The sequence below is a fragment of the Branchiostoma lanceolatum genome, chromosome 11 (genome assembly GCF_035083965.1).
Source record: "Branchiostoma lanceolatum isolate klBraLanc5 chromosome 11, klBraLanc5.hap2, whole genome shotgun sequence".
Taxonomy (NCBI): Eukaryota; Metazoa; Chordata; class Leptocardii; order Amphioxiformes; family Branchiostomatidae; genus Branchiostoma; species Branchiostoma lanceolatum.
The window spans coordinates 2,358,408-2,371,278 of NC_089732.1; the positions used below are offsets into that span (position 1 = coordinate 2,358,408).

The 12,871-nt window shown below is 41.8% G+C and overlaps 1 protein-coding gene and 1 long non-coding RNA gene across 2 annotated transcripts in view; one reads left to right on the forward strand and one right to left on the reverse strand.

The window, feature by feature from the left end:
• The window catches only part of LOC136444496 (solute carrier family 4 member 11-like), a 71,182-nt gene extending 64,359 nt beyond the window's left edge, over positions 1-6,823 (forward strand). Inside the window, exons 16-21 of the mRNA XM_066442062.1 lie at positions 130-236; positions 744-909; positions 1,633-1,806; positions 2,445-2,640; positions 3,075-3,244; positions 3,674-6,823. Coding sequence (XP_066298159.1) covers positions 130-236; positions 744-909; positions 1,633-1,806; positions 2,445-2,640; positions 3,075-3,244; positions 3,674-3,749 — 889 coding nt within the window. The 3' untranslated portion in view covers positions 3,750-6,823. The remainder of the gene's footprint in view (positions 1-129; positions 237-743; positions 910-1,632; positions 1,807-2,444; positions 2,641-3,074; positions 3,245-3,673) is intronic.
• A 1,709-nt stretch (positions 6,824-8,532) lies between these two features.
• On the reverse strand, positions 8,533-9,328 carry LOC136445277 (uncharacterized). The gene is made up of 2 exons (XR_010757389.1): positions 9,236-9,328; positions 8,533-8,832 (listed from the first exon to the last, which is right to left on the reverse strand). It is a non-coding gene; the product is annotated as an uncharacterized lncRNA (long non-coding RNA).
• Positions 9,329-12,871: the final 3,543 nt, after the last annotated feature.

Here is a 12,871-nt window from a genome sequence, read left to right on the forward strand (position 1 = left end):
TTTGTGTGTGTATGAGTGTATTATTTTGTGTCTGTTTGTGTGTGCGGATTTGCTGGCTAACTGTTCTCCTGTGTGTATGCGAAGGCTAGAGTTGTGTTCTGTTCTCTGACTGTCTGTTCCTCCCTCCAGCCCATACCTGACGGAGGGAAAGCGTGAGTTGCTGGCTGACTACGCTCTGCCCATTGCCGTCGTCTTCAATGGCTTCATGGGATCATATGCCTTCAGGGCCGTCCAGTGTAAGTATCACCATCATCATGAAAGACAATTTGAGATAAAGAGAAGCTTTTCTTCAACACAAACGTGCAGTTTTGCAGATGATGCTATTAAAATGTTGTAGCTCTCTGAATTAAGAAATTAGTCCTTCTGGCTTCTTTGTATTCTCAAACAAATTTTCAGTTTCAGCTTGTTTTACAGGAATACAAGTCCTTGAAATAGAGCCGTTATTATTGTTGCTACTATTATATAATAATTATAAAATCATTTTTTGCTATGGCGACCATTTTTAGATATTTCTAGCCTGGTATCTAAACTTATTATTATTAAAGCTATTCAGTCTCTTTCATCCTCTCCACAAACAGCTTTTTGCATAGAGGGTCTGCCGCTATTACAAGTTGGGAACTTGGGATACCCGGCTAACATATTTCTTCCTGTAACTATTGTTCCTGGTGTTATTCCTTGTTTCCTGATGAGAAAAGTGTGTACATGCAGTTATTTACACGGTACATATTTTTCTTTTACCACAGTGGAGAGGTTCCAGGTACAAGAGCGGCCGATGTTCCAGATGGTTGCCCTGGACAGTCTGCACCCCACGGCCATGGTGGTGGCGCTGGGCCTCGGCTTCTGTCTCTCTCTCCTCTTCTTCATGGACCAGAACATCAGCGCCGCCATCGTCAACAACCCTGCTCACAAGTAAGGAGGGAATGATTGAATGAATGAATGAATGATGTTTCAGATAAGCAGGTGAATGAATGAACTAAATCTGATGAATAAGCCTGCTCTTCCTAATGGACCAAAATATCAGCATTGAGATCAATAACCCTGCTCACAAGTAAGGATGGAGTGAATGAATGAGTGATCTGACAGGTGAGTGAATGAAGGAATGAGTGAGTGAGTGAAGGAAAGAACAGATGGTTGCCCTGGACAGTCTGCGCTGGGCCTCGGCTTCTGTCTGTCTCTCCTCTTCTTCATGGACCAAAACATCAGCGCCGCCATCGTCAACAACCCTGCTCACAAGTAAGGAGTGAATGAAGAATGAACTTTTAGATGAGTGAATGAATGAATGAAGGAATGAATGAATGAAGAAAAGAACTGATGGTTGCCCTTGGAATGAATGATAATAAATGGACAAAGGACCCCCCAAACATTCCAGCCGTTGATGTCAATAAGAGCAGTGACAAAGACATTTGTTTACTATCGAATAATTTTGATGTGCATTGGATAGAAACTAGAGCTTACTCTCAATCTCAGATGTTTTGAACATGATTCTGCGATTCTTCTTCAATTTTCTTCAGTGATATGGAAGTGTTGATGATCTGTTTGAAGTAGCAAATTGAATAGCTTGTTACTTCTTAGTTCTTTGGCTACTCAACGTATCTTTCACAGATTTTAGTAACATCTCTAATTTCCCTCCAGACTGAAGAAAGGCTCAGCATACCACCTGGACCTGTTGGTGGTGGCTGCCATTAACACAGTGCTGTCGCTGTTTGGGCTCCCCTGGGTGCACGGCGCGCTGCCGCACTCCCCGCTACACGTGCGCGCTCTGGCCGACGTAGAGGTACGGGTCGACCAGGGACATCTCTATCCCATGTAAGTACATTGATTGCTTAGTTGATTAACTATTGTATGGTTGTACCAGGCATGTCTCCATCCCATGTACATGTACATGTAAGGTAGCTTAGTTAATGATATCTAACGTTAGTTAATTTACTATCAATATCTTCGTAATGCATAACCTGAAACCTATACATAAATCTGACAATCATTCATTAATTCAACCTAATCCTAATCCAAATGCTGAAATCAAGTGTCCGTAAGGTGTTATCATCGACAGTTAGTTGTCTTGTCACTGAATTTGGGGAAAGAGTGCAGTCGGACTGTCGAAAATACAATGTCAGTGATAATTTTCTCTGTTGGAACAAATCATCCATATGTTTCAAATCATCCATATTAAAATTTCCATATTTCAGTATCAAAGATTCATTCATATCTCTTACACATACTTTCCACAAAAAAGGGTGGTGAAAACACAACCCTCTTCACTGAATCAGATGTAATTCAACCATCTGTTATTGGGGTCCTATAACCACCTTAACACTGAAAATTTGTTGTTATTTTGAGACTTGTAAGAATTTGATATAGATTGAACAGTTTTATATCTAGTTTTGTTGTGATCACCATTGATTAAAAGAAGAATCAACATTTATTTTCTCTTCTATGCATTTTAGTATCATAAGAGTGCGTGAGACGCGGGTTGCCGCCATCTTGTCGCACATCCTGATCGGGCTGTCGCTGCTCCTGCTGCCGTCCCCGCTCAACTACATCCCCCAGGCCGTGCTGAATGGACTCTTCCTCTTCATGGCAGTCTCATCACTTACGGGGAACCAGCTGTTCGAGAGACTCATGCTACTGGTCACGGAACAGGTGGGTGAAGGGAGGAATGAGTGAATGAATGAATGCACAAATGAATCAATGAACAAACTACAAATGAAAGCCATGCAAATCCTCACTGACTGGGAGTCAACCATTCGAGAGACTCATACTACTGGTCACAGAACAGGTTTGTGGGGAAGAGAAGGAAGGAATGATTGACTGGGTTGGTGGGTGGTTAGATGATCGAGAGAGTGAGCAGGCGGTTGAATGGGTGGCAGAGTGGGTTTTGAATTAATGAATGGTATGATTGAGTGAGAGTGAGTGAGTGAGTGAGTGAGTGAGTTAATGTTATATGATATAGATAATGCTGAGATTGACTAATAGGTACTTTTATACTGAAGTTTAAGGTCTGAATATGAACATCAACACTTGGGAGACTCTTTCAGCAAACAGAACAATAACTGGTTTCTTTTCCTCTCTTCCAGTCGGCCTACCCTCCCAACCACTACATCCGGCGGGTGCCGCTGGGGAAGATCCATTTGTGGTCCTTTTCTCAGGTGCTGCAGCTGGGCCTGCTGTGCGGGCTGGGCTTCGCGCCCCTCGTCTACCTAGAAATGGTCTTTCCCCTGGTCATCCTCAGCCTCATGCCTATCAGGTAACCGTTTTTTGATACACTGAAAAGTTTTTGACACATCATTGTTGCAACTTTGTTTCATTGTTGAAAGTCTGCCACTTTTCTGAAACTCTAATACCACGGTGACTATCACGGTGTCATTTTCAACCCCTGCACCTTTTCTGATATGCTGAAAAATTCTTGTCATATTCATGATACTTTGTTACAGCTTTGAAACACTGTAACATTGTTGCAACTTTGTATACAATCATGCTTATCAAAGGTGACTGCAGCATTTTTGTTTTTCAAAAAAACTAACATTAAAGTTAAAGATTCTACTATTATTGTCTGTGGGACTGGATGGGTTGCAAAGCAGTATGGGTAAGGAGTTGAAGTCTGCCATCTCTGATTGCCCTGTTTAGCTGTAAGTGTTGACCTCTAACCTTTGACTTGACCCTTGTACTGTTCCAGACATATCCTGATGCCGCGGATCCTGGACCCGAAGTACATCGAGGCTCTGGACGCCGCTCACACGGACTTCCAGTGATCACCTTGAGACATCTTTACCAGCAGGAAGAACATGTTCCAGAATCCCCATGTAGGAATGATCTCCAAGCAGATGCAGGGTGTGGCTTGTGTGTTTTGTACTGTAACATCTTTGCAGTAGCCAGGAGTATGACTATGAGAGTGAAGTATTAAAAGTTTAAATCCTTTGAATCCCACACTTCTTGGTGCATAGGGGCGGTGCCCATCTCTGTTTCTATAGCCCTTGGGCCACTACAATAGGGGGCTATAGTTACGCAGTCCACTAAAAAGTGTGAAATGCCATAAAGACACGGTGAAAACAACCCAGACTCTACATCTGCTTGGAGTTTATATACTAGGGATTCCTAGAAGGGACATGAAAGAAAGGGGCGCACAGAAGACTAGAAAAATTGTGTTGAGAATTGAATAATGTCTGCAGTTGTATTTATTGTCCAGAGGGCAGCGCAACTCCAGAGGTAAAATCGGAATGGTCTGTAAAAAGTTTAAACTGCAGACGGAGGTGGTCGTCAAGTAATTTTCCTGTTCTGACATCGTCATGGTAACCTGTATCTTCTGACACATCTGTACACGAATGTTCGTCATACCTTTGTTTAACTTTTTTTTAAAGTTCCAACATTGTAAATCTCTCTCTTTTTTCAATTTTGTGCTAGTCAAATGTTGTCCTGTTGTGTAAGGTGCGTTTGCAAACCCTTAGGCCAAACCATCTCTATTTCATGGATGACATCAACATGCACATCGGTTTTAGTAGCTGTTTTTTGTTTTTTAGGGCTTAAAAAGATAAATGTTACTGCCAGCTTCTGAGAGTTGAGCGGTGACTTTCAAAATGGTTACACCTGATAAAAAGTCTCTGCAAGCCCTGTTAATTTACCAGAATTTGTTACTTCTTCAAAGAATCTTATGAACACAAATGTGTTCATAATGATGATTGTCTTACAATTTGAAAAATCAACCTGTATCTGTTGTAATTCTCACTTGTATTAAAAAAACAAGCTAGTCCTTTGATTCAATTTGACTCACTCTCTGATTGTAAAATGTTGCATTGATCATTGATGTCACACATGGAATAACGGTTGTCTGGCCTGACGCAGTACTAGTCTGGTATATCAGTACTCACATTCCTGTAATGCATGTTCAATGTTCCTGTAAATAACATGATTTGGTACACGGTACTTACATACCTCGGTATAAGTAGCTGACAGAGATATGAACTTCTATGCATACGTACATACGTAGTCTCTCCCATATCAGCAAATAACGTACAAGACCGTGTTTGCACTCACGTTATAAGGTGGGTCACAATTCCAAGTCCCCATGTAGAGTGACATGTATCGTGGGTAAAGAAAGCTGGACATTGTTATGAAAATCGTGACAATGGTCAAGATGAGAACTGTTTGGAGAATTGTTTACCTTTGACCTTGTGCATGCGCACTTGGAATTGTGAGCGACCTTACTGTCCGCCATGCTGGCTGCTTGCCAAGTAAATTTGATCCTGTGTATGGAATTCCAGTCAACAATTTCATTTCTTAGTTCCTGGCCATTTTTATGTCGAATTCTCACATCACAGACATCATAAATTCAAAACAAAAGGTTGGGATGAAAACTTGCACCTGACACTGTTCAATCTTTGAAACTGTGCAGTAAAGTACATATTTTCTCCTTTGACCTTGTTTTCGTCATATTTGTTGTGATCATATTCCAATCTAGTATTTCTAAGTCCGAGAACCAAGAATTTAAATTGGTGTGGCCTATATACACATTATTCAATAACTCTTCCAGTTTAATCAACCAACATGGCGGATTGCTGTGACATCATGTGCAAACACCAAATAAGGGAATAGTATTTGTGCAATACTGTACTTATATTATAACTGTTAAATATCTCTACCTGTGACATCTGTGGATGAGACATTATAAGATATCATATCAAGCAAATAGCACTATTATAATGATTATTATTGTACACAGACTATTGATGCAGGCAGCTCTTTGTCTAGTTATTGCTTTTCCTTGTATTTTAATTGGTCTTTATATAGGCATGGCAACATCAATAGATCTATTTAATTGTACACGTACTAGCTGATTGATGCAGTCAAGCTTTACTTATTTGTTTATTTTTGTTTTTAGTTGTTTTTGTGCATCTGCATTGTAGCTTGTCTGTTTCAAGGTAAAGAATATGAAGAGTGTACAGTTAAAATCAGAACTGGGGCCATATTTAGTTTGTGAATTCGAATTTTTCTGAGAGACTGTACGAAAGTAAGGCAAGCTCCTTGCCCTTGGCTGTTCCAGTTTATATTATTCAAGCTGGTTTTGGGCGGTGAACAGCATTTTGTTTCATCCTGTCGGTTGACCCTGTACGTGCATTCAGGTTTTGAACTTTTCCAAAATAGTTTGGGTGATTTGAAGCCATGCCTTGAGGATAATTTTTTTTCTTGCATTTTTTCCTGTTTTGCACAGCAGGAAAGTTTTTAAAGTTTCTATTTTGAGGGAGACCCGCTGGAAAAAAACTGTCGGCTGGTATCATTATATTGTTGTCAAACATTGTACTTACCTGTTGCCATGGCAACGTAGTTGCAAATTTGTGTGCCAATACCATCATGCAACAGACCAAATCCAGCACGGCCGCCATTCGTTTCAAATTATTTATTTCGACGACTTTTTATTTTGAGTAGTTTTGTTTCTTTTAGCCTGAGTGCCAGCCTTTTTAGCTTCCGTACGCTACCCAAGCTCCTCTTGGCCGGCAGCGGAGCTTGGGTAGCGCAGCGGAGCTAGGGTAGCGGACGGAAGCTAAAAAGGCTGGTACTCAGGCTATGTTTCTTTAGCATATCTGTATGAAATTTACAGGTCACATGGTGAAACAACAGCATGAAATCTTCTCCATATTTGCCTTTTATCTGGTAACAAAACGTGTGATTTGTGGATGTGAATAGAGGATTTCAGAGAATGATGTACGTCGAGTGTTATACTTAAGTTACAGACAGTGTAAATTGTAAATAAGGTAAAAACACGATGCTGCTTCAGAAGTAGATTTATTCTATTTATGAAACTGTGGAGAGAATAAAACTGATTTGACCTTTTTCCCTTACTGTGTGTTGGGTTATTTCGACTCTATTATAAGAAAATAGGAGTGGCCTTAGATCATTTCCTGGTGATATTTGTTTTTGTTTGTTTGTATTGCATACCTGGTAAACTGCCTCAATGCGTAACACGTCAGGTTTGTACTAATGAGTACAAGCTGCATATCCGGACGGAAGGACCCCTACTCTTTTCGATACATGTGTTGGGTTCTTTTACGTGCTCAAGGTGTGTTTCTCCTCCAACACGGGACCTACATTTAATGTCCTATCCGAGGGACGTCCCTGTCTGAAGCTAGGTACTCATTTTCACCTGAGTGAAGTCGTGTAAAGTGCCTTTCCCAAGCGCACAACGTCAACGGGACAAATCAGGGAACCCCGGATCCGAACCCCGATATGTTACTAGATGTAACATACAAATGACCCAGAGTAACACAGTTTCCCTGAATTGTATTTTGTCACTTTATTATAGGCCAATCATATAAGGGAAAAAAAGGGAAAATGTCTGACATCAATATGACCAGCCCGGTAAAGAAGCTGTTGGCCTTGGAGTCGTTCCTCAAGAGTCACCATGGACAAGAGGTCGGGTATGCGCAGGCACTGAAAGAAGCCATTATTGCCAATGGCCTTTTAACTCAAGTAGAAGTCCTGAAAAGTCTTGGAGACCTGCATCTTCAGAAAGGCAAGCTCAGTAAAGATTTGGCAAAGTTTGACAATGCTGCTGCCCTACTGCGCTGTAAAAATCCAGACATGGGACAAACACTGGAACACCACATCGGCTACATTTGTACTTTGAGAAACTCTCCAGACAACTGCTGCAGGGGTATCAGTCACCTGACTGCTGGGGGCCTGCTGACAATATTAGAATATATCATAATCTACCCAGGTAGCCTAGACAGTAGACGGCCATAGAAAGTGTGAAATATCGGAACAAGGAAAACAACAGGCAGTAATGCAGTAATAAGTAGAACATACATTAGGATATTGTACACTTTAAAGTAAAGAGATCCAAATGTACAGAAGTAAGATTATATTCCTGGGGAGAAATCAAGGTTATCCTTATTTCAGTACAATCCGTGGACCACAAGTAAAAGTTGTCCGGAGCTACCCTGGGCTTTAGACAAGATGTCACCGAGTTATGTCGTTCCTTGCCTGCAACGTAAGGAAATGACAACCTCCCGGTTTCGGGAGAAGATGCCATCCCAAGTGGGCTGGCATGTGCGAGCCTTGGACGGCTGAGCTGAGCTGTCCTGTGGCTTAGGAGATCACTAGTTCTCTGTCTGGGAACTTAGTGTCTCAAAAAACTAGGGCCCTCCGCGGTGCCCTCAAGGCCGGTCTGGCCACGCCAGGCTGTGTCGCAAGACGTCACGTAACACGATGTTACGTTACTTCAGAATTATAAGTTCATTTTCCCACAATTTCCCTGACTCTTCTAGCCCTCCCCTCAATACAATGTTTAATATTGTATGCAAATTCCAATAGCGTTATTCGACCTTTTCTGCCCCAACCCCGCCTACACCCCTGCAAATCTTTACACTACCTTAACGGCATGCGTCTTTCACTTGTGGTCTGGACACCAAAAAGACCATTTGGATAAATTATGTTCATGTCCACCGGTAACACAGGTGAGTGTAATTAATCTGAATATATTGATTACCAGGGTAACTGGAGATTCATTCATAAACACAGTGAAGAAGAGACGTCCTGGGTGTCGGTAGTTCGATGGTTTAATGCTTTGTGCTTCAAGTAACAATTGGTAAAGCTAAAGACCTGTATACAGAGATTTTTTAAGATGCTAGTTGTGACAGTACTCTTATTCAACCTCACAGATAATACTGAGAAAACATTCGTGAATAAAACAGCCGGATTGGATCCGAAAATGTTGCGTATTCATGCGCGTTTCTGGGTTCGTGCGAAGATCTCTCGATGCAATGATGTGTGGTGTCAGCATCATCAACAGCTTCCTTGAAGACTGGATCATCTCTTGTGCTGGAACAACTTTGCAGCAACAAACTGTAAAAGACTATAAATAAAAAAACAATCAATGTTGTTAGATGACACTAAAGATTTCACACAAAGTCACACATACACTTGCAGGGAGTAAAAAAATGCTCTATACCATTATATCTGCTCTTATATTATTACCATAACGAAGAAGAGAGCAGAACTCGACTCCAAGTGGTTAATAATTCTTGCAGTAAGTTGACAGTGTATAGATGTATCTGTAAACTATCATTTTCTTGTCACCTGTACTTATAAACCGAGTGGTGTATTTAGAATAAGGGCTCCATTCATTAGATAACCGTACGAGCGCAAGTTTGAAAGTAGGAAAGAGACCTGCTAAACCACAGACGTCACGGTGAATAAACAAAAGTTGCATTAAGTTCATTTGACGACCATCTCAAATGGTACTTACCAGGTGAAATCTGGATGGCGTTCTTCTGAAAATGCCGAAAGCTTCTGTGTTCTGAAACTTCGCCATTAAGGCCATGTTATGCAGGTCAGTTGTCACCTGTGGGGGAAGAATCAATAGTTAACACCGGCAGAACATTTCTCACTGCTGTTAATTTTATCCCATTATTTGTTTGCAGAATTATTGTTAATTTCATCCCGAATGTCGGGATGCATGAAGTTAAAACGATATGGAAACATATAGAAAACATAAGATACTTCTGTAAGTTGAGGTCCCAATTCAATCATCACTTTGTCTATCACTGCTTTTGAGAACGTAGGAATAAGATAGAGAGAGACAAAAATTCCAGTGTTTTTCAATGAAATGCCATCGTCGGGCCGAGGATATCGATAAATATTTTGGTGATTTTCATCACCCCCTAACCTTACATATAAAAGTAGGTATGTTGTGTAGCAATTGGTCTCCCACGAGGGATTAACAGGGGGCACCACGTGAAGGTTTGCTACTTGCCCGTCTTGTTAGTTTGTTAGTGTGCAAGTGCAAGTGCAAGTGCAAGTGGGACACAAATACACAGACACTTGGCTTTCTTTTCCGCTTCCAACCAACGCATGAGGACTTTGCTATCAACAGACAGGCTAAGCCCTCCCAACAAGTCATAGGGCAAGCCGGTCCTCAGCAAATCCGCCATGCCAGCCGATCGCTTAGGTATTCGTCGAAACAAATAGCACTAAGCTTAGCCAATAGCCCGGCCATAGGGTTGGGAAGCAACAGGGGAGGGAAGGGAAGAGGCGTGTGCGTAGTCAACAAGCGAGCAGTTCTGTTTATGGTAAGAAGCAGGCTTGGATACATAGACCAAAGACTCCATTCCTGCTTCTCTAAATTAGTGACACCTCCGTCGTACAGTTGTGTGCTTTGTATACATCTATACTGATATTATCGTGCACCAAACTTACCTGTTAGTCTCCAATAAAAGAAAAATAGATTAAAAAATGAAGCCATAAAGTTGATGCTCGACCACTTCTTTATTGATATGGTAACATCGTAAATCGAAAGGACCAAGATGGATAAATTATGTTCATGTACACCTGTGATATACAGGTGATCATGATTAAAACTGAATACATCAATTGCAGTGGAAAACTTGGAGGATTGGTCAAGATTAAGTTAGATCAAGGCACTCATTCAGTCATTAACGCAAAAAAGGCTAGGAGGCTTGGGTGTTATCAATTCAATATTTTGTTGTTTTGTTTACGTATTGTTAATGTTTTGATTTTGTAACACTTCGTGCTATTGCTTTGAACACTATCTGGATCATCAGGGTATTCTATTGTCCGACTTTCACAAAAGTATGATTCTGCATGATCTTCGTGTTTCCATTGGAAATATGTCCGGAAAACTCCGGAATTTACAAGTACGACACAAGTCGATTTGTGAATTTTCTTACCTGAAACTTTAGCTACACGCGTTCCCGTCACGGACAATAAAGACTTCACATAACTCACACGGTTCAAAAGCGCCCCGTGACGGACAAAAATATTATTGCAGCCCGCATCTTTACGATGAATTACCGGTCAGTCATTAGACAGCCTGCAAAAGAGATCGCTGTGTTTTGTGAGTAAAGACAAGGAAATCATGGTGAAAACATTGACATTTCAGTCCAACTTGCTGGATATTCCCCTGATTAAAACCAAGGTTAAAGTGATATCAGACACCCCGTGCACTGGGAAAATCAAAAAAAAATTCAGACCAACTCAAGTGAAGTAACATTACCAAATGATCAAATAAGCTAGTTCGGAGTTGCTACTACGCATGTGCAGTGTCAAAGGTGAAGGCCCCCGCGACGGAAATAAAACCCGTCAGGGCGTTGTTATGCAAATCAAGACAATGTGGAGACGAGCACTGTTTCCGTCGCGGGGGCCTTCACCTTTGACACTGCACATGCGTAGTAGCAACTCCGAACTAGCTTATTCACGTAAACATCACAGGGTTAACGTTACATCCAGGTAAACAGTGGTGTAATAACAAAAGAATCATAACTTGCTCTCCTCAGATTTCATCAAGACAGCAAAGCAACAGAATTATTATTAGAAACATCTGCAGGCTGTGTAGAAGGTTCAGGTTCGAAATGAGGTTAAAGGTGACAACTATCTAACCTTTGGCCTTGTTCTGCAGTGATGCCTATTTATTTGATAACGTCACGGTATGTCCGCCAGACTGGCGGAGCAAAGGTGTCCATTTGCATGTAGATTTCTTGCCATGTTAGCAGTGTGTTACTGACAGCTTGTGCCTCTAGCAATTGCCATGATCATTGCCGTTTATGTATGACGTTCTTTCTGCAGTATTATTTTTAACCGTTGCGGGGTGCTTTTGAGCCGTGTATGTGCGATGTGTACCGTTTCCTTGCGGTTTGGATCTTCAAAGTGCGTTTTTGTCTCCATGAAAAAATACTTTTTCATGGGGATATTGTTTTGCGTGCGTTTGCGTGTGTGTTATCCTGTGTGTATGTTTGTGTCACCGGACTAACTGAAGAACGTGTGAATGGATTGTGATGATATTTGGTATGTGGGTAGGTGCTGGGAGGAGAAAGGTCAAGGTCAATTTTGGGCCCCCTGGTATGTGTCACTGGAACGACCAACATGCACAACATGTACGCAGAAAACGACGAAAACTAAATAAATTGCTTCTGATGCTACCACAAATGGCGCTGAAATGGCTTCTCTGATTCGCGTATGACCCGAGCGTGCATAACTCGCATCGGGAGTCGACTCAGAGTCGATTCCATGGATAAACACGCGAAAAACGTGCGTGTGTTTCGAGCGACAAGAATCATTCCTTGAGCTTACTCACGTCGACTCTGTGAAATAGGTACTTGTGTACCCAAAAGTTCTGTTTACACGCAGTTCTGAGTCGACTCAACTGAATTGACTCCCAAAACACCTAGTACGTATACACTACGTGTGTTAGGACCTGTCACACTTGAGCGCACAAACGCCGCGTGTGAGCCGCGCACAGCCAAAATACAATACGCAGCCGTACGCACAACAGTTGTGGAATATTTCGATTGTTTTGAGGAATGTGTGACTCACATTTCGTTATTCGCATGTTAGATGTACCTCACACACTCATCAAAACAATCGAAAACTATTCATAACGAATAACTTGCGTATTAGCGTAATTTCGTTAATACCCAAACTATCATACCTACTGGGCCATATTGTGCGTATGGCCGCGTCCATAAAACTTACACAAATCGACCGAGATGCGTGTGATATGCGTATTGTGCGCACGGCGGCGCACGGAAAAATGTCAACGCGCAACTCACACGCAACGGTCACACGCACAAGTGTGACAGGGGCTTAACGCAGAGTCGACTCAGGAGCGTTCTGACCTGAGAATTGCGCATCTCACCGGGAGTTGACTCAGAGACTCTGTGGATTCATACGCACGAAAATGCGACTTGCAACCAGCCACCCCCAACCCCAAAGTATGTGCACCACCAAGGTAAATCTTATGAATTACAGTAACAGAACCCTGACTGGCCCTAGGTGTAAACTCATATCAGGTTACCTGGCCAGACAAAAGACTGTTGACACACAATGGCATAAAGGTATGAGTCAGTGGAAAGTCCCAGCAGTGGCG